The sequence below is a fragment of the Gekko japonicus genome, unplaced genomic scaffold, assembly GCF_001447785.1.
Source record: "Gekko japonicus isolate JY-2015 unplaced genomic scaffold, Gekko_japonicus_V1.1 scaffold1257, whole genome shotgun sequence".
Lineage (NCBI taxonomy): Eukaryota > Metazoa > Chordata > Lepidosauria > Squamata > Gekkonidae > Gekko > Gekko japonicus.
The window spans coordinates 229,740-247,692 of record NW_015163640.1 but is presented as its reverse complement, the minus strand read 5'-3'; the positions used below and the strand labels follow the sequence as shown (position 1 = coordinate 247,692).

Below are 17,953 nucleotides of genomic sequence, written 5' to 3'. Positions count from 1 at the left end.
CTGGCAACTGTCTCAAAAGATTGGGAAAGAATCCCAGGAAGCATCCTTTGACCTGTCCATTCTGCTGGTGCCAGGATTTCTGGAACAACAGCAAAGCTGGTCTGGGAGAGACATAGCAAGAATGTCAATCATAGCTGTGACTCACAGGCCAGAACAATGGGAGGCAGGAGCAGGCTTGTTACTTACTAAATGATGGGGCCTGTACTTTTTGCCTTGTATCTGTTGTATTTGCAAGGGCTACAGACTGACCTTGTTTGCAATTGAAAGCTGGGATTCTGAGTCAGCTAATGATCCAGATGGGCACCAAGGGGCATGCTTAGAATTCAGACAAAGCTTGGGCAAGCCAGTCACACACCAGTCCTATGTCTCGTTCCTCCCAGTGGGTTTTAAAGAGCTAAGATAAAATATATGCACTCTGTGCAGACAAAAAGAAGGGATGGAGATTGAGATGCCATCGGGCTCCAGCTGAGCAAGGAATCAAGAAGCGGCGGCGACATGGCAGCAGTCAGCACGGAGGAGATGAAGAGAGGCAGCGACATCCCAAGGAGGCAGTTGGCTCGGCAGCTGATGACGTGGCTAGCAGGAGGACGTCCGGAGCCGCAAGGACGTTGTGACGCCCACCGCGGCTGTGCACCAGGGCCCATAACCAACAGCCCCCGAGAGGAGTTGCCAGAGAGCCGAAAGAACAGCAGAGGCCGCGGAAGACGCACCGGAGAAAACTGGAAGAAGTCGCCCACTCGCCGGATAAACGAACGATCGGAGCCGGGAGGGTACCTGGTAGGGCTCCCCCCACCCCAGACGTACTGTGGCCATAGTTAGGGTTTCTGCATAGGTCTCTGCACCATGCACCGTGTAAGCTGCTCAGAGCCCTTCGGGGGTGAGCGGGGTACAAATTGAAAGTATAAATAAAATAAATAAATAAATATAAATAAATATTGCTGCACTGTTTTCCCTCCCTCTAAAGTGAATGATATAGACTGTTTCAAGTGGGTAGCCATGTTGGTCTGAAGCAGCAGAACAAACTTTGAGTCCAGTGGCACCTTTAAGAGCAACAAAGTCTTATTCAAGGTATAAGCTTTTGTGTACAAGTACACTTCTTCAGATACAGTGAAATGGAATTTCCTCAGCCATTACATATAGGAAGAGGGAGGTGATTAGTTGCCAAGAAGGGTTAGTTAGAATCAAGATGCATAAGTAACTGGGCGATCTGTGAATGGCAGTAAATTATCATACAAATACAAGAGTTAACAAACAGATGTGAGAATGAAGTTTCAAGTCCAGTGGCACCTTCAAGGCCAGCAGAGTTCAATTTTAGGTATGAGCAAGAACTGAGAGACTTAGCATGTGTAGATGCACACTCCTACAGATACACTGAAACAGATTTCCTCAGATATTACATGCATACACACACACACACACACACACACACAGCTTTCCTGGGCTAGAATGCCACCACATGCATGAGACAATTGGATATAGAGTTACCAACCTCCAGCTGGGATCTGGAGTTCCCCTGAAATTACAACTGATCTGCAAACTATAGATCCCCTAGAGCAGAGGTGTCAAACTCATTTGTTACGAGGGCTGGATCTAACATGAATGTCACTTTGTCGGGCTGGGCAATGTGTGCTATAAAATGTAATGCTGGGTACCGGAGATATAAACTTTATAAAGGACACAGACAAACCCAATAACAATATTGTTTTTTACTCAAAATACAAAGAAAAGCAATTGGTTCCTAGCAGCGAAAGCAATTGTTTTACTGGGAAACCCACAAAAGCCCCAATAAATGTAAATTAGTTTTTCCCCCAAGGGATAGTATAGAAAGGGGAGTACCTTACATTTCCATGCATACCAGTTGCTTGTGGGCCACCCTCCCCTTCGCAAACCCTCCACTCCCCAGGCTCCACCCCCTAAATCTCCAGGTATTTTCTAACTCAGAGCTGTTAACTTTAGGGTAGAGCCTGGGGAAGGTGGAGTTCAGGAATGTGATCCCATTGAGTCCACTCCCCAAAACTGTCATTTTCTCCAGGGAAACTAATCTTTGTAGTCTGGAGATGAGCTGGAATTTCTGGGGAATTACAGGTCCTACATGGAGGTTGGCAACCCTAGACACTGCCTCCATTCCCACATCTCCAAGAATTTTACAAGGTGGAGTCGGTAACCTTAGGGAGAGGAAAAATAGAAAGGCTTGGGCATTCCAAAATAAATGTTGGGAGTTTAAAAAAACACACCAAAACCTGAAGTTGGTAAGGATGGATTCCAGAAGAGGGTTGGCTCTGGGGAAAGTTTCCCAGTTTCCATGTTTCCCAAAATCTCTGCAGGCCTATGAAGACTTAAGTGAAAAAATGGAGCGGACCATTATCCACTTCTACATAGGGTTGCCAGGTCCCTCCTACCTGTTGTTTAGTGTGGTGGGGGAGAAGCTCCGTGTCCGGAAGTTTCATGATGATGTCACCCGGAACTGACATCATCACACTGGGTGACATCATCATGATGGGCACGTCAGCCCCATCCAGGCAGTTTGGGGTCAGGGTTCCCCCCACCGGCCAAATCCAGGCCAGTGAGTTGGCAACCCTCTGCCGCCCCCGGTGGAACCTGGCAGCCCTATTTCTACATTAAGCTCTTGTTGAAAATGCAGAGCTATCAAGTTTAGTTTAGTTTATTTCTACAGTCCTTAGACCAGTCATACAAAAAGAAGTACACCTTTACAAAATTCCAAGATTTTAAATCAGGGCTATCAAACCAGCCCTAAATAGGATGCTTCCAAATGGAGGGTTATGCCGGCACTGAGTTTGCTAAGTCTGCTGGCCTGACACTTGCAAGTGATTCAGAGTCTGAGCTGATTGCCACATGGCCAGTTCAGATGAACCAGCAGCAGCAGCCAGGGTGCACAGTCCAAAGGTACAATCCAGCTCCACTAGAATCTGTGGGAGTTTCGCTATGGATTTCTGTAGAAACTAGGCTTTACCACAAAAACTCCATGCTAAGAGCTTCAGCTGAGATCTTTTCCCACTTCTCCACAGTTTGCTCCACAGCTGCTTAAGGAAGCTGCCATTGGACGGAGCCAAGGTGCAATCAAAAGAACTGTTGTGGGTGAATGGCTGAACTTGAGTTCATTCACAGGTTCAGAACAATGGACCCCCCAGAGCTGAATTGGGACATAGGATTCTTATGCTACAGATGCTAATTGTCTGTCCCCAAGCATTTCCACTTTGCACTGATCAAGCTGATTACAGTATGCACTGTATCTTTGCATCCTGGGTTTCTTCTTTGCAACACCCCTCCCATCTTCTGACGGGGATATAAGTACTGAGAGATCTCCATTCTAACTCATATCTGACCAAGGGAGCTTTGACTCTCTGAAAGCTTATACCCTGAAAATCTTGTTGGTCTCTAGGTGCTACTGGACTCAGATCCAGCTGGCTTAGGTGTTCCATTCAGTGCAAATGCAGTGGAAGAAAGCTTCTTCTGAAAGAGGCACTGCCTCTTGTGGTTTTTGGTGCCTGCAATTTTTGCAACTAAAATATTGTTCAATTAATTGATAGCTCCAGCAGATGCTGTAACACAAGCTAATTAATGTTAATTAAGAGGCTGAGCTACTAACCAGAATATCCCTGGCTCACATCTTGTCTTTGCTACAGACTCACTAAGTGACCCAAGGCAAGGCATTCTTTCTTAGTCTTAGTTTCACCCTGGCTTTGGTTGCCAGCCTCCAGGTGGTGGCTGGAGATCTCCCACTATTACAACTGATGTCCAGGCGACAGAGATCAGTTCACCTGGAGAAAATGGCTGTTTTTGAGGGTGGACTCTATGGCATTATACCCCATTGAAGTCTCTCCCCAAACTGCACTCTCCTCCAGCTCCACTCCTGAAATCTCCAAGTATTTTCCAATCTGGAGCTGGGAACCCTACCCCTGACTCATATAGGAAAAATAATACTGCCCTACCTCTGCAGGACTGTTTCAAGGACTACAGCAACAGCATATATGTGAAATGCCATGAATACTGAAGTGCTATACAGATGCAAAGTATTATCATTATTATTAATTGACCCAAAGCTTTTGGAGTGATGTGTAAAACCAACAAATCAGCTCAACGTAGCCCTATGGGAAGAGTGTTTTGGGGATCCTGCATGGTCAAGGTTCGATTACTCTTTCTGTGTCTGCAAAGGAGAGCTTTTGGGAAGGGCTTTAGCAGCGCACATCCTCGTGTGATTTTTCAGATTTCTGGTTCTGGTTGCAGACGGAACCTGGAAAGTGCTGAGGTTCACAAAACGCCCGAAATGGAAACATAGAATATTTTGAATTATCAGAGCTTTGCTGAGCCTCACAGTGGTTTGTTTTGGGTTTGGCTCAAGTTTTTTAGTGGAGGTTTGGGTCAGCTTTTAATATCGGTTCTCACTCATCCATTAAGTGACACGTGAATGGTGCCAAACCCCCAGTCCTCCCGGCCCTCTCTGTGTAGTTAGGGGCCGAGCAAGTTCAGGAGTGTGTGAGGCACACACTGAGGGCTGGGGAAAGTAAGCAGGGTTCCCCTTTTGAGCCAGAGTGTTCCATGGCCATATAAATTGCAGATGCTGGTAAGATAAATCTCCTAACTGGATAGGTATTAAAATGTTTTTAAGGGGGGGGATCACCCTTTTCTCCACAACAAGAGACAGGCTGCTGAAAATGCAAGAAAAAGAGAATGGCAAAATGATACATGTCGGATTGCTGGAATGGATTTCAAATGCCAAAGATAGTTTATGTAAAGGCTTGCACTGTTGTAAAATGTAACACTATCCACTGGCAAGCTTCAATGAAGTTTGGTCCCAGTTAGGGTTTTCTTTTTCCTTTTTTTTTTTTTTAAACAAAACTGAAAAACTTCTTCCAGCCCATTAAAATTGATTTATGTTTTGCCCGTAGATTCCTTCGCACTAAGCCTTTGGGGGATTCAAATTAGAGAAATCATTACCTCACTTTTGGCCAATCCGGTCGCTCTGTTCCCAAATATTCGAAGCACTCCTAGCATTGCTTTGACTTCTGCTGGTGAATGCAGGGGAACTTTTCCGACTTGAAGGGCTGTGGAATCCCTTCCCCCTGCCACCCAGGCCTTGAAGAAACCCCACCCCAGCCTCTCTATTAGCCACTTTTGCCATAAGAGAAGTCAAGGCATTACACTCAAATATAGAAGTGGCAAAACTGGTTATAGCAGCTGCTGCTGGATTTCCTTTTGTGAAGCCTACAAGGGCAGCAGTCAAACCGTATTAGCAATTTTAAGCTGAGTAGCATACCTGAGCAGTAACACTGGGGCTCTGATCTTGGTTATTCTCTACATAGGCCTACATTCTGCCCTCCCAGTGCTAGGGTGGCCCAGAGGTGGGCCTACAATCTGTTTTTCCAACATAACACTTCCAGTTTGCACCTCTTGGTTAATCAGAGGCAAAACCATGTCATGGCTCTCTGTGTATGTATATATGTGCCACTTCATTAGCAGGTCAGAGTCACCTGGCATTGCTTTCCTACGTGGAACCTGATTTATGGCACATTAACCACTACTGCTTTTAAGTCTGAGCAAGGTTCTGCAGGATAATTGATTCTCAAAGTGTGGGGCCTTCTATAGGGAGGTTCAGGACCTGACCAGGTGTTTTCATTTATTTTGACTTGCACTGATTTCAAAGCAACATTGGTCTTTGTTCTCTTTGTTCAAGATATATTGAGAAAAATACATACGCACACGTACATACATTGTTATCTTCCAGTATTTAAATAAACTTTAGCAGTTGTACTATGGAGCATAGCAGGCTATGCAATAGTGTTCATGTCCTTGTATAGTGTTCTTAGTGTTCATGTCCTTGTATTTGCCTACGTGCACACTAGAGACAAGAAGTACCCAGAGATAAAATCATGGGAGTGATTTACCAAGGGCAGTGTTTGGATTCCCCCAAGTGTTGTAGGTAGGATTGCCAGGTCCCTTCTGGCAACCATCAGGGGATTGGGGGGGGGGGGCTTACCTGGAGAAAGAGAAAAGGCACAGGCCTTGTTGCTGGTATCACATAGAAAGTGACATCATCACACCAGTGACATCCAGGTGACGCTCTGGTATTTGGGCAAAAACTCTATGGTAAAACTGGCTTCTGCTATAGAGTTTTTGCCCAAATACCAGATGTTGTTGCTGTGATGATGTCACTTCCTGTTTGATACCAGCAAGGAGGCCTGGCCCTTTCTCTTTCTCCAGGTATGTCCCCCCCAGCCAGCTGATGGGTGGCTAGGGGATAGGCCTTGGTGATGAGGAACCCCCACCTCTACCAGGGGGTCTGGCAACTGGGGTTGCCAATCTCCGGGTGGTAGCTGGAGATCTCCTGGGATTACAGTTGATCCAGACAAGAGAGATCAGTTCCTCTGAAGAAAACGGCCACTTTGGAAGGCAGACTCTGTGGCATTTTACTCCACTGAAACCCCTCCCCTCCCCAAACCCCACCCTTCTCAGCCTTGCCCCCCTCCAATCACCAGGTATTTCCCAACCCAGAACTGGCAACCCAGCTGGCAACCCTAGTTGTAGGGTGGGTGAATGTGGGAACATTCATGCTTCTTTTCCACACAATGAAAATACAACATAGATTAGGTTTCGGTATTGATTTATCTTCCATCTCCCCCCCACTAGTGTTACAGATTAGATATTTTGTTTAAGAATGCCCGTGTACTCTACTCAATAGCTGGGATGAGCAAACGTTCCCAGCTCTCTTTCTTTTGATATTCATTTATATTTTTTGCATTGGTTTTGCTTGCCCCCTTTTTGCAGCGGGTTTCACAGGTGTGTTTGTATTCTGTAAATGTGTTGCACTGTGGCTCAGTGGTGTTGCGTGCATGCTTGGCATGTAGAAGGTCCCAGGAAGAAAGCCTAGCATCTCAGGTAGCACAGATATTGTTATAGACCATTTCCTGATGAGAGCCACCACCAGATGGAGTAGACAGTTCTAATGAAGGCAGTTCAGTTCAGCCAAGAGTAGGCAACACTGATCTATGCAGACCAACACGAAAGGGCAGGTTCTTAGAGAGGCTGTGGCTCTGTGGTAGAACATGTGCTTTTGTATTCAGGTCTCACATTCAGTGTCCAGCATCTTCAGCTGAAATGATCTGGGAAGACTTTCTTCTGATTGTGGCTTTGGAGAACCATGGGCAGTCAGAGTACTGAGTTAGACGGACTGATTCAATGTAAGGCAGCTTCAAATATGCACACCGTTTCCTCAAACCAAAAATCTTCTGATAAAACAGCGATACATCAGTGTTATAATTACGGGACTGAATTTAGTCTGAGGAAACAGAAAACGTCAAAAAAACATAAGAAAGAAGCAAAACTGAAAATCTGATTGGGGGATTCAAACAGCACAGTTGACAATGCAGGCAAATCTACAAAACCGGCAGAAACCAGCAGACAAAGAAAATCCAAATGTAAGCAAATATAAAAAGAAAACAAATACGAAAAGAAACAGACAAAATTTGCTTATTTCTGCTTGGCAGTGCTGTGAGAATCTGTCAGACTTCGTGGAAGTCACAATTTAAGGCTAGTGGATTGTGTTTTGCTGGGTGGGGCACAAATTGTGCATTTACCTACAGTAACCTTTTCCTGTGCACACTTGGAACCAACACTGATAGCCCCTCTCTCTCATTCAGGCGTGTCTAACCAAGGACTTCAGTGAGGATCTCAGTGAAGGGATGTCTCAATATGCGTGGTATCCATGCACTGCCAACCACACCCAGACCATTTACTGGCTCAAGGTAAGGTGTCCGGGGCTGGTGGCTCTGCAATTACCCCAAGGGTCTGCAAGCCACACTGAAGGCACACTGCACCAGTTCATATAGGTGAAAAGGGAGGCCACAGTGGAGGCCCACCAGTTGATGTTCTCCTTTAATAATTCTGGTGGGATATTATCTATGCCAGGAGGTTTGCCTCTCTTGAGTTGGCCAGTGAGGAACTTGATTTTCTTTACAATAACAGGTGACAAGTGTGGCAAATCCTCTGGCTTTTGGAGATAAGATGGATGCTGAGCCTCTGCATATAGTTTCTGAAAATAACCTTCCAATTTATCTGGCAAAATTAAAGAGTCTATAAGTGGAATATCCTTATAAGAGTGTCTGGATATCAGATTCCAAAAAAGCACAGATTTTTTTTTAATCTTTGGTTGACTGAATTATTTGATTCCATAACTCCATTATATCCGGTTGCTTTTTTGTTGCCATTGATTTTGTTACAGCACTTCTTTAGATATAATAGATGGTGGGAGGTGCTCTGAATATTTGTTCCTGTGGCAGTCTTATATGCCTGATAAACAGCTCTAAGCTCCTTTTTGGCAATCCTTATCAAACCATTGCTTTGAGTAATTCTTAGAAATCTGTACTTCTGTATCTGCACCCGTTTTTCTGTTTTCTGTGCCCTATAGGGAGCAAAGATGTTGCACAAGATGTTGCACAAGCAGAAGTGCACCAAGTCCGCTTATGTTTCTGCTTGCACGTCACTGGATCCAAGCCAATATGTGCAATATGGGCTTGGGTCCATTTAAGTGCATGTGCACTTAGAGACAATATTTATGCACTTAGAGACAATATTTATCTAACACCACTGAGAGACTGGACTTGTCAAGAAAGGGAATGGAACCTTGAAAAGGGATGCCTCTAGCAAGCCACACTAACATCCTCACAGGGGGAGGGGGAAATTGGGATGGTGATTTGTCAAGAACAGGGAGGAGACAGGGACTCTTTCAAATGAATAAAAACAGTTGAAACACATGCAACTCTGCACCTAACCCCATGGGTTATCCTCCCTCCTTTTCCCAGGCTCTCTTTTCACAGCCAATGGTAGCTGCAGCTGTGATCATTCACTTAGTTACAGACGGCTTGAATCCCACTGATTATCATGATCAGAAGCAGGAGACCATCTCTGTGCAACTGCTTGACACAAAAGAACAAAGTCATGACCTTGGTGAGAACTTTCTGCCTGATTCTGTGCTGCGCCCTTTTCTTCTTGCTTTGCAGTCTTTGTCCAAGTAAATGTCTACCGAACAGGTAAAACTTGTCACTCTTATCAAGTAAAAGGCCCAATGATGTGTGTAATGTTGGACTTTTGTGACTGCAAGCCAATGTTCCCTCTAAGCTGTGGAGTCTTATGAGCAAAAATTCTACTTTGTGAGCTACTGGCATTAAAGTTGTGAGTGAGCAATTTGGCTACTGCATAAATTAGTTTACTCTGGAGCCATTCTTTCTGAGCTAGTACAAAAGTGTGTGAGCTGGAGGCTAAAAAACTGTGAGCTAGCTCACACTAACTCAGCTTAGAGGGAACACTGCTGCAAGCCCAGATGTGCCATTTGGGCCTAAAGAGCAGATAGAAATGATATGGCCTGGAACCACAGCATTAGGGAAGGAGAGCTTTAATGACCCCTCTACACTGTTTCCCTGGTTGAAAATGTTCCTCTTGGAGATCTGGGGCGGGGGGGGGGGGGGGGGGGTACCTTGATTGGTGCTTAAAGTAGCTGAGGGACATTTTTGATCAGAGGAAAGTTAATAATCCCCCACTTCCCCAATGTTTGAGTCCCAAACCATGACCTGCACAGATGTCAGATCGCTGAAAGTAGACCCAAACACAAAACTTTTACAGCATTCCTGGAAGATGCCAAGTAAGGACTTGGTGAGTTTTTGAAGGGGGGGGGGGAATCACAATCAAGACTATGTCCTTAATGTGAATTTAAAGGTTGCATACACAAAGCTGCAGCAAATCTGTGTGAGCTAGGGTTGCCATCTCCAGGTTGGGAAATTCCTGGAGATTTAGGATGGCGGGGTTTGGAGAGGGGATGTGAGACGATAAAGTCCACCCGCCAATGCAGCCTTTTCTCCAGAAGAATTAATCTCTGTAGTCCGGAGATCAGTTGTGATTCTGAGAGATCTCCAGGCCCCACCTAGAGGCTGGCAACTGCAGTCTGTGTTGTGTAAGTATGGAGTGTGTGGGAAACAGCAGGTTGGGAGGTTTACTTGTAGATCCATTCTCGGTTTCTGTTTGAAACACCAGGCTGGGGCATCAGTGTGTTTGTGGGTCTGTTCCAAGATGGACACCTTTTCCTGCTGTTTCATTCATCAGTCTTTTTATTGATGTTTGTAATGCCATCATTATTTTTTTTTTTTGCAAAGCAGCTGAGGGATTTTACTGCTGAAAAGAAGGGGAATGGCTATGTTAAACACTGACACTTTACTCTCTCCCCTCCCCCTTTCCATTCTTGTCCTCCCTCTGACAGGGGTCCACGGTTTGAGCTGCAGGAAAAACCCCTTGATAATTCCTGTCATCCATGACCTCAGCCAGCATTTCTACCACACCCAGGCGATCCTTATCACCTTCGGCTCTCCATTTGTGGCCATCTCCGGGGTGGCCCTGCGCTCCTTCCACAACTTTGACCCCATCACCGTCAGCAGCTGCCAGAGTGGACAGACCTACAGCCCAGCTGAGCAGAGGTGAGCCAGCCGGCCTCTCCTCTCTCCTTCCTCCTCCTCCTCTTTCCCTCCCTTCTCTCCCAGCCTCCTGGCTCTTTACCACCCATAGCCTTCCAGCTTCAGAAGGTCTGATCAAGGGTGAAAGGAGAAAGGGCGGATGACCTTTGGCATTGTCAGTAGAGGCTGGGGAGTTCTCATTGAATAGGAAAGGATGGGGCATTTAACCCACGTGGGAAAATGTCAGTAGATTATTTCCACCTCTTTTGTCTTCTTGATGCTTTCACTGCCCAGGTTGAATCCGCATTGCCCCAATAATGGAATTAAACAGGCTGCCCAAGAGTGCACACTCCCACTGTGTGAAAAAGATCTTTATCATTTCTATCACACTCCTCAGCTCCAGACAAAGTGCTTTTCGGTTCTAATTTATTTTCACGGCAATCCCGTGAAAGAGGCAGCATGGTGAAGCCGACAGAACACAAGGCTAGATTTGGAGTGACCTCAGATATCCATAAAGGCCACTGGGTGGCCTTGGGCCTCACCTCTTTCACAAGGGTGTTGGGAAAATAAAATGGGAGGGGGACATAGACACACACCCCCTCAATCTTGTAAAAAGAAAGATTAGAAATGAGAAAGAAAGAGACTATGAATGAGTGCCCGCTTTAGGGCTCAGTGGGAATTTAGATCTATGCCTTTAATGGCAAACCCCGCATTCTGCCTCAATTACACACACAGAGGGAACTGAACTGTTATATAGCTAGGGTAGCCAGCTTCCAAGTGTGGCCTGGCGATCTCTTGGATTTATAACTGATCTTCAGACAGTAAAGATTAGCTCCTATGAAGAAAATGCTTTGGAGGGTGGACTACATGGCATTATACCCTGCTGAGGTCTCTCCCCTCCCCAAACCATCCATGGGATATATACCCACATCTCCAGGAATTTCTCAGCCTAGAGTTGGCAACTATACACACACACACACACACACACATATTGCCTCAATATATCCCGTATTATCCTAGCCTGAGGGGGCCCATCCAGCTCCAGAGCCAGTTTGGTGTAGTGGTTAAGTGTTCGGACTCTAATCTGGGAGAACCGGGTTTGATTCCCCACTCCTCCACTTGCACCTGGCTGGATGATCTTGGGCAAGCCATAATTCTGGAACAGCGGTTCTTGAAAAAGAGCAGTTTCGATCAGAGGTCTCTCAGCCCCACCTACCTCACAGGGTGTCTGTTGTGGGGAGGGGATGGGAGAGGAGTTTGTAAGCCGCTCTGAGACTCCTTTGGGTAGTGAAGGGTGGGGTATAAATCCAATCTCTTCTTCTTCCATATGTGAACACCCATAACTGCCTTATACTCACATAGCCCATTGACCCACCTACCTCAGTATTACAAAATTAGAGTCGAGTGGCACCTTTAGGACCAACAAAGGTTTATTCAAGGTATGACCTTTCATGTGCAAGGCACACTTTTTTAGAGCTCATACCTTGAATAAACCTTTGTTGGTTTTAGTGCCACTGGACTCTGATTTTGTACTACTGCTTCAGACCAACACGGCTGCCCACCTGGATCTATCTACCTCAGTATTGTCCAGTCTGACCAGCAGTGCCTTTCCAGAGACTCAGGCAGAGAAAGGACTTTCCCAAGACATGGTGGGTGAGAGGTTTTTAGATGGAGAGACCAGGTACCTTCTGCATGTAAAAGCACATTCTGTACCTGAGTCATAACCTGTTCCATCCAACAACTGTAGTCATATTTGTGGGATACCCCTATAGGTCTATTGCGGTAAAAACCATAAAGGAGTCTTATGGCTTCTGAAAGACAAGCAGATTTATTGTAGCACAAAGCTTCCTGGGCTAGAGGGAGGCTGCCATCATATTCGACTTTATGAACTTGAAAGGAAAGGGGAGGGGGGAGTAATCTGGATCCCTGCTTTCCTCTTCTCAAACCCACTGCAGTGTTCTCAGACACCACCCCGCAGCCTTCATTCCAGTGGGTCTCCCTCTGTCTCCATCCATCTTCTGCAATGGGACTTGGCCAGACGTCCACAAACTGGACCTCTCATTTGAAACTTGATCTCACATTTCTTAGGCCTCTGAGTTTACTCATCTTGTTTCAGTGGAGTGATCAGATGCCTTGTATCTAGGTCAGAACACACTGTCTGCATTGATTTCTTTTCTTGTGTTATAGATACACATCTTTGTCTTCTTGATCTAAAAGGAGATTTCCAGCAGTTTGAGGAAGGGAGAAATATTCAGGCCACAATCCAATGCAAACTTTTCTCTATTTATATTTGTATCCCCCTGGGTGTAGTTGTTGATAGCTCTCCTTTTCACTGTAAGATTATACAGAAAAAAATCCAGGTTCCTGGTAATAAAGGAACAAAGGCCCCGGTCACACGAGCAGGAAACTGCGGGGGGGAAGCGTGGCTGTTTGCCCCGGGGCAAACTAACACGCAGTAAAGCGATCAAACCTCCTGTGGAGGTTCTGTGGAGGTACCGTGAAGCTTCTGTGGTTACGGAGAGGCGTCGATCACAACACACGCCTGCGCGCAATGAAGAAGCGCGCGGCGCGGCGAACTGGTGTTCTTTTTTTGTGTACACTACGAATGCGCATGCTCGGTTGGGTGCGTGTGCGCAACCACGGAGACTTGGGGGAAAAAAAACCTCCTTCGCAAGGGGACATGGGCGGGCGCCGGATGCCACCGGAAACGTGATCAGACGCCCGCCCTTGCCCCGCAGTTTCCGGAAACTAGTACCTCTGAGGTACTAGTTTTTTGCTGCGCGTGTTTGGGAGGAAGCCTCCGTTGTGCCACGGAAGCGCTACGCTCCCCAGATGTGCTGGTGAGATCGCGCCCGGAAACTCCGCCTCTCTTCCGTATCTCTTGCGTGGCTAATGCTGCGTGTGACCGCAGCCTTAATAGTTTAATGCTGACATAATTGTCTGAAATATTTATTGGAACTATTTATATATTGTCTCTCTAAGTTGGGAGCTTGGGGATCTGGGGGCCACTGGTCACATGTACCATGGCATAACTTCCACAAATAACTAGAAGTGATGTTGTGTTGCTCAAGGAATCACTGGAAAGTCATTGGTAAAATCATAGAATTTCTGGAGTTTCCTAGAACAATGTGATGTCACTTCCAGGTTTTCCCCAGAAGTGATGTAGTGCCAAGTGCAGTGCTGCCTTTCTCCCCCTTTTACGGGGGGGGGGGGGGGGGGGAGGATTGGTGGCAGGAGGTTTCCTAACTTCTGCAGGAGGCATTGAAAACCTATGTCTCTTTGTTAGGTCAAAGGACCTTAGAATTTTTTAAAAAATAATAATAAATCATTCCTTCCTGTATGTGAGAGAAGAATACATTTTAAAGATACAATATGGGGAAATATGGGGAAAGTATTCCCTCCTCTATGTGAAACAGAAGAGAAAATGTCTCTTCTTAAATGGCATGGAGAAGCATTTCCTCCTTTATGTGGTTGAGGGGAAGAACAGGAATTATTTCTAAAATGGTGCCTGCTATCATTGTCTTTAGTAGTTCTTGTATGAAAATAATCAAGTTTTAAAAAAACAAACCTCTGCTTCCTAATTAATGTACCATTTTAGTTGATCAAAAGGTTTAACTGATCACACTGAACACTCTGTTACAAACAAACTTATCAAACAGGTTAGTTAAACCAACAGTGACCAACAGTTCATGTGTCCTGGGGTAGTTTGTCCCAAAGGGCCGCTGCATTTATGAGTAGGGGTTCTGAGGACACAGACCATCTCTTCCAGGCCTCTCACTTGAGCCACAGGGGTGGGTGGTCTCTTGCCTTTCCAGGTCCAGTCAGTCACTTTGAGGCTGGCTAGCTCTCACAAACACTTCAGTACAAGGTGAAAGTAAGAGAAGACTGCCTGCGTTGGCCCCCTTGGCCATGGTGAGCTGACCACCTACCTGTGCAGTATGAGGGTACCCAGGCACACTGGGAACTTAATAACACTTGCTGGAAGTTAAATGCCTGTGTATGGAAACAGATACAAGAGCTAGCTTCAGGCTGACTTTCTCCATTAATGTTGGTATCCATTGGTGAAAACAAACACCTTTATTTCTTCACAGCCAACCACTGAATCCTCTTATCTCTTATCTCTCAGTCTGTTGTGAAGATTTAATGAAATGAGGAAATATCACCTTCACTGTGTCTTAGGCACGGGGCTGGCTATAAATCTGCAATAAATGTACAGATTCCAGGGCCAAAACTTTGCAGTTCCTGCCAAGCCATCTTGAGTAGTTTCCCAGTCAGGCTGTCCCTGATGACTCGGATCTTCAATTGGTCTGTCTCTCCCTCACTCATACCACCTCCAGCTTTTCCTCTGCTCATCCTTCCCGTCTCCTTGGCCTGCAGATCTCATCTGGCAAGACTGAATTTTGCTTTCTTACATTTAGAGGCCTCATAAAACTTGTGGTGGTTGTTTTTTTAAACTAGGGTGCTGGACGCAGAGGCGCTATTTCACATTTGGGGTTGTGCGCAAGGGGAAGGGCAAATTGATTTCAGGAGAAGAAGCAAGATTGTCTGCATCGTTTCTGGACTTAATGACTGTTTCATGAACTAATTGCCAAAAAAACCCCACCCCAGGATATTTTAAGAGGATGTGATTTAATCACTTTTGAATGTCTTCTAATAACTACACTGATTGGTGATGAGGAGATCTGTATTTGCCCAGATAAGATGGGAGTTCCTGGTGAGGGTTTCCAAGTCCTACTGTAGCTTTAGCAGGGGGAGTCCTGGCCCTCTCTGGGAGCTCCTTTGTGTACGTGCCGCAATGACATCACCTGGAGGTGACATCATTGCGTCAGGCATGTTGGGGGCGGGACCGCTATCATTGGAGGGAAAATCATAGAGTTTTCATTGAATAGCCAAGTGTAAGTGACTGATGCATCTTAGTATTTTCCTGTATTTCCATGATGTTTTGTGCTTTCATGCCAATAAAGGTTTTGTGTTTGTGTGCATAGAAGTTTCCCTCAAATGATAAGAGTGTCCCCCCGCAACGTGCCCGACACGATGACATCACGCCAGGCACGTCTCCGCGATCCCGGCACTTTGGGGGTGGGGTTTCCCTGGTGGCCCAGGCCAGGATAGCGGGTAACAGACCCATCGAGCGGGGGTTTCCCCCCCCCCCAGGGGACCTGGCAACCCTATTCCTGGTAGAGGTTCCAAGCCCTCCACCTGCAGTCTCTGGGAGATTTTTGTAGGCAGAGTCTGCGAAGGAGGAGCATCATGGACACCATAACGTCACTTCCAGTTGAGCAACTGGAAGTGACATCACTGCAGTTGCAGTCACACACACCAGTTAAAGTGGAGGGGAAGCAGAGGGAAATTCCAGAGGAATTTGACCCGTGGCTGCGAGATCACAAAGCCCTTAGTTGCTGCAGGCACAGCCCATCACTGTGTGATCAGACACAACTGCGGGTAAGTCTTTTTTGCTGTTTGTTTCCCATGCACATAAACGAGGAATCACACCTCCGCACCAAGGGTATGCGATGATGCACATACTGCAAAGAGGGGTGGGGGAAGGGCACCGAGCTGGGATGGCCTGATCAGACCTTCCCAACAGCTCGGAAGCGTGCTTGCACGATCAGGCAGGGGAAGGTCTATCCATGGCCCATCGCATCCAGTTTAGTGCTGGAATTTTCTCCAGATGTTGCTGTCTGATCGTGCCCTTTCGATCCATCGGGCATTCACGGCTATGTTAGATCTTCTGGCGCGTGTGATTGCAGCCTGTATCTGCAGTAGTCTAGGAATTCCCATATAGATTTGGGAAATTCCTAGAGCATTGAGGACACAGCAGTGTCACTTCTGGCCATTTAACCAAAAGTGAAGTCATGGAGTGAGTACTGATGTCCTGGTCCTATTTTCCTATTTACCTGTTCCATGGAGGAAGAGTAGGGGTTAGAGCTTGGGGGTGAGAGGTTGCCCACTATGGTAGGCAACCTCGCAGCCCTGGGTCCTGAGTGGGCAGAGGTATTGATGCAGTTTTGGAATTTGCCAGCATACTCTCTGTGATGCCCTATAAACATATGAAGCTGTCTTACACTGACTGAGATCATTAATTTATCTCAGCACCTGCTAACCTGATAGCTGGGACGCAAGAATTGTACCTGGGGCCCCTGCTTGAAAAGTATGTGCTGTACCATTGAGGTCTGCCCCGGCCTGGAAGGCCTCAACTTTTCTGATCACCCCCAGCTTCTGTTTTTAGAATACTACCATTTGGGGGTAAGATTTGGCCTCCTTTACCTATTGAAGAGTATGGTGAGGGGGCAGGGCAGCTGATTTAACCCAAAGGCCCTTCTGTGTTTGCTTGTCTCCCCTCCCATGTGAGTCACATTGCAGATATCTGAGTGCTTGGTCTTCTTGTACAACTGTCTTAGTAACAGAGCTGAGTCAGGTCTGCCGGAAGGAATGGAGTACATACCAGGTGTTGATGTGTCCTTAAAAGAATGGTTCTGTGCATCTCAGTTCAAAGACCTTTTAAGCCTCACATGAGGAGCTGCCATATATCATCCATCCATTGGTTCCCATTGCACTCCTGATACCCTTTTGTTATTGCAAAGTAATTCCTTTCAAACCTGGGGGTTACATTATGATCCAAGTACTTTTGCTGTTTTGGTTTTTTTTAGGTCAAGAAACTTTTATTTTCTTAATATATTTCACATATTCAAAAACAATCTCTTATATTCAGTTTCCCTTCTCCCTCCCTCCCCTCCAGTGGCTTCCCGCAATGCATTTCCCCTGTGGTCCGAAAATCTTATACATTCCAAGATAACAATCTTATACTTAGTATTGATCTAAACAAAGTAAGTTTCTTTTTACGTCCCAGTTTTTTTCTAGATAAATCTTGAAGTCATCCCATTCTTCAAAAAATTCTTGAACTTCTTTGTTGTTTAATTTTCTTGTTATTTTATCCATTTCTGCCATGAACAGAACTTTTTGTATCCAGTCTTCTATTTCTGGTATTTTCTCTTGTTTCCAGCATTGTGCATAAACCATTCTCGCAGTTGTCATTAAATACCAGAATAGTCTTTTTCTTCACATTTAGTTCTTCCATTTTAAGTCCTAAAAGCAGAATCTCAGGTGCTTTTTTTTTAAAAGGAAAATTTTAGTATTTTTTGCATTTCTCCATGAACTTTAGTCCAGAAGTCTACAGCTTTATCACAAGTCCACCACATATGGTAAAATGAGCCCTCATGTTTCTTACATTTCCAACATTTACTAGACATATTCTGGTTCATATTTGCTATTTTCTTAGGTGTCATGTACCATCTATACATCATTTTATAACAGTTCTCTCTTACATTGGTACACGTCGATATCTTAATAGAATTTTTCCACAAATATTCCCACGAATCTATTGTCACTTCCTTATTCATGTTAATTGCCCATTTTATCATTTGCTCTTTTACAGTTTCATCTTCCGTATACCATTTCAGCAAAATTTTATACATCTTAGAAACCATTTTCCCCCCTCC

The 17,953-nt window shown here is 45.6% G+C and overlaps 1 protein-coding gene across 1 annotated transcript in view; it reads left to right on the top strand.

The window, feature by feature from the left end:
• The window catches only part of PAPPA (pregnancy-associated plasma protein A, pappalysin 1), a 403,905-nt gene that overhangs the window by 262,027 nt on the left and 123,925 nt on the right, over positions 1-17,953 (top strand). Inside the window, exons 11-13 of the mRNA XM_015407600.1 lie at positions 7,656-7,760; positions 8,817-8,961; positions 10,265-10,478. Coding sequence (XP_015263086.1) covers positions 7,656-7,760; positions 8,817-8,961; positions 10,265-10,478 — 464 coding nt within the window. The remainder of the gene's footprint in view (positions 1-7,655; positions 7,761-8,816; positions 8,962-10,264; positions 10,479-17,953) is intronic.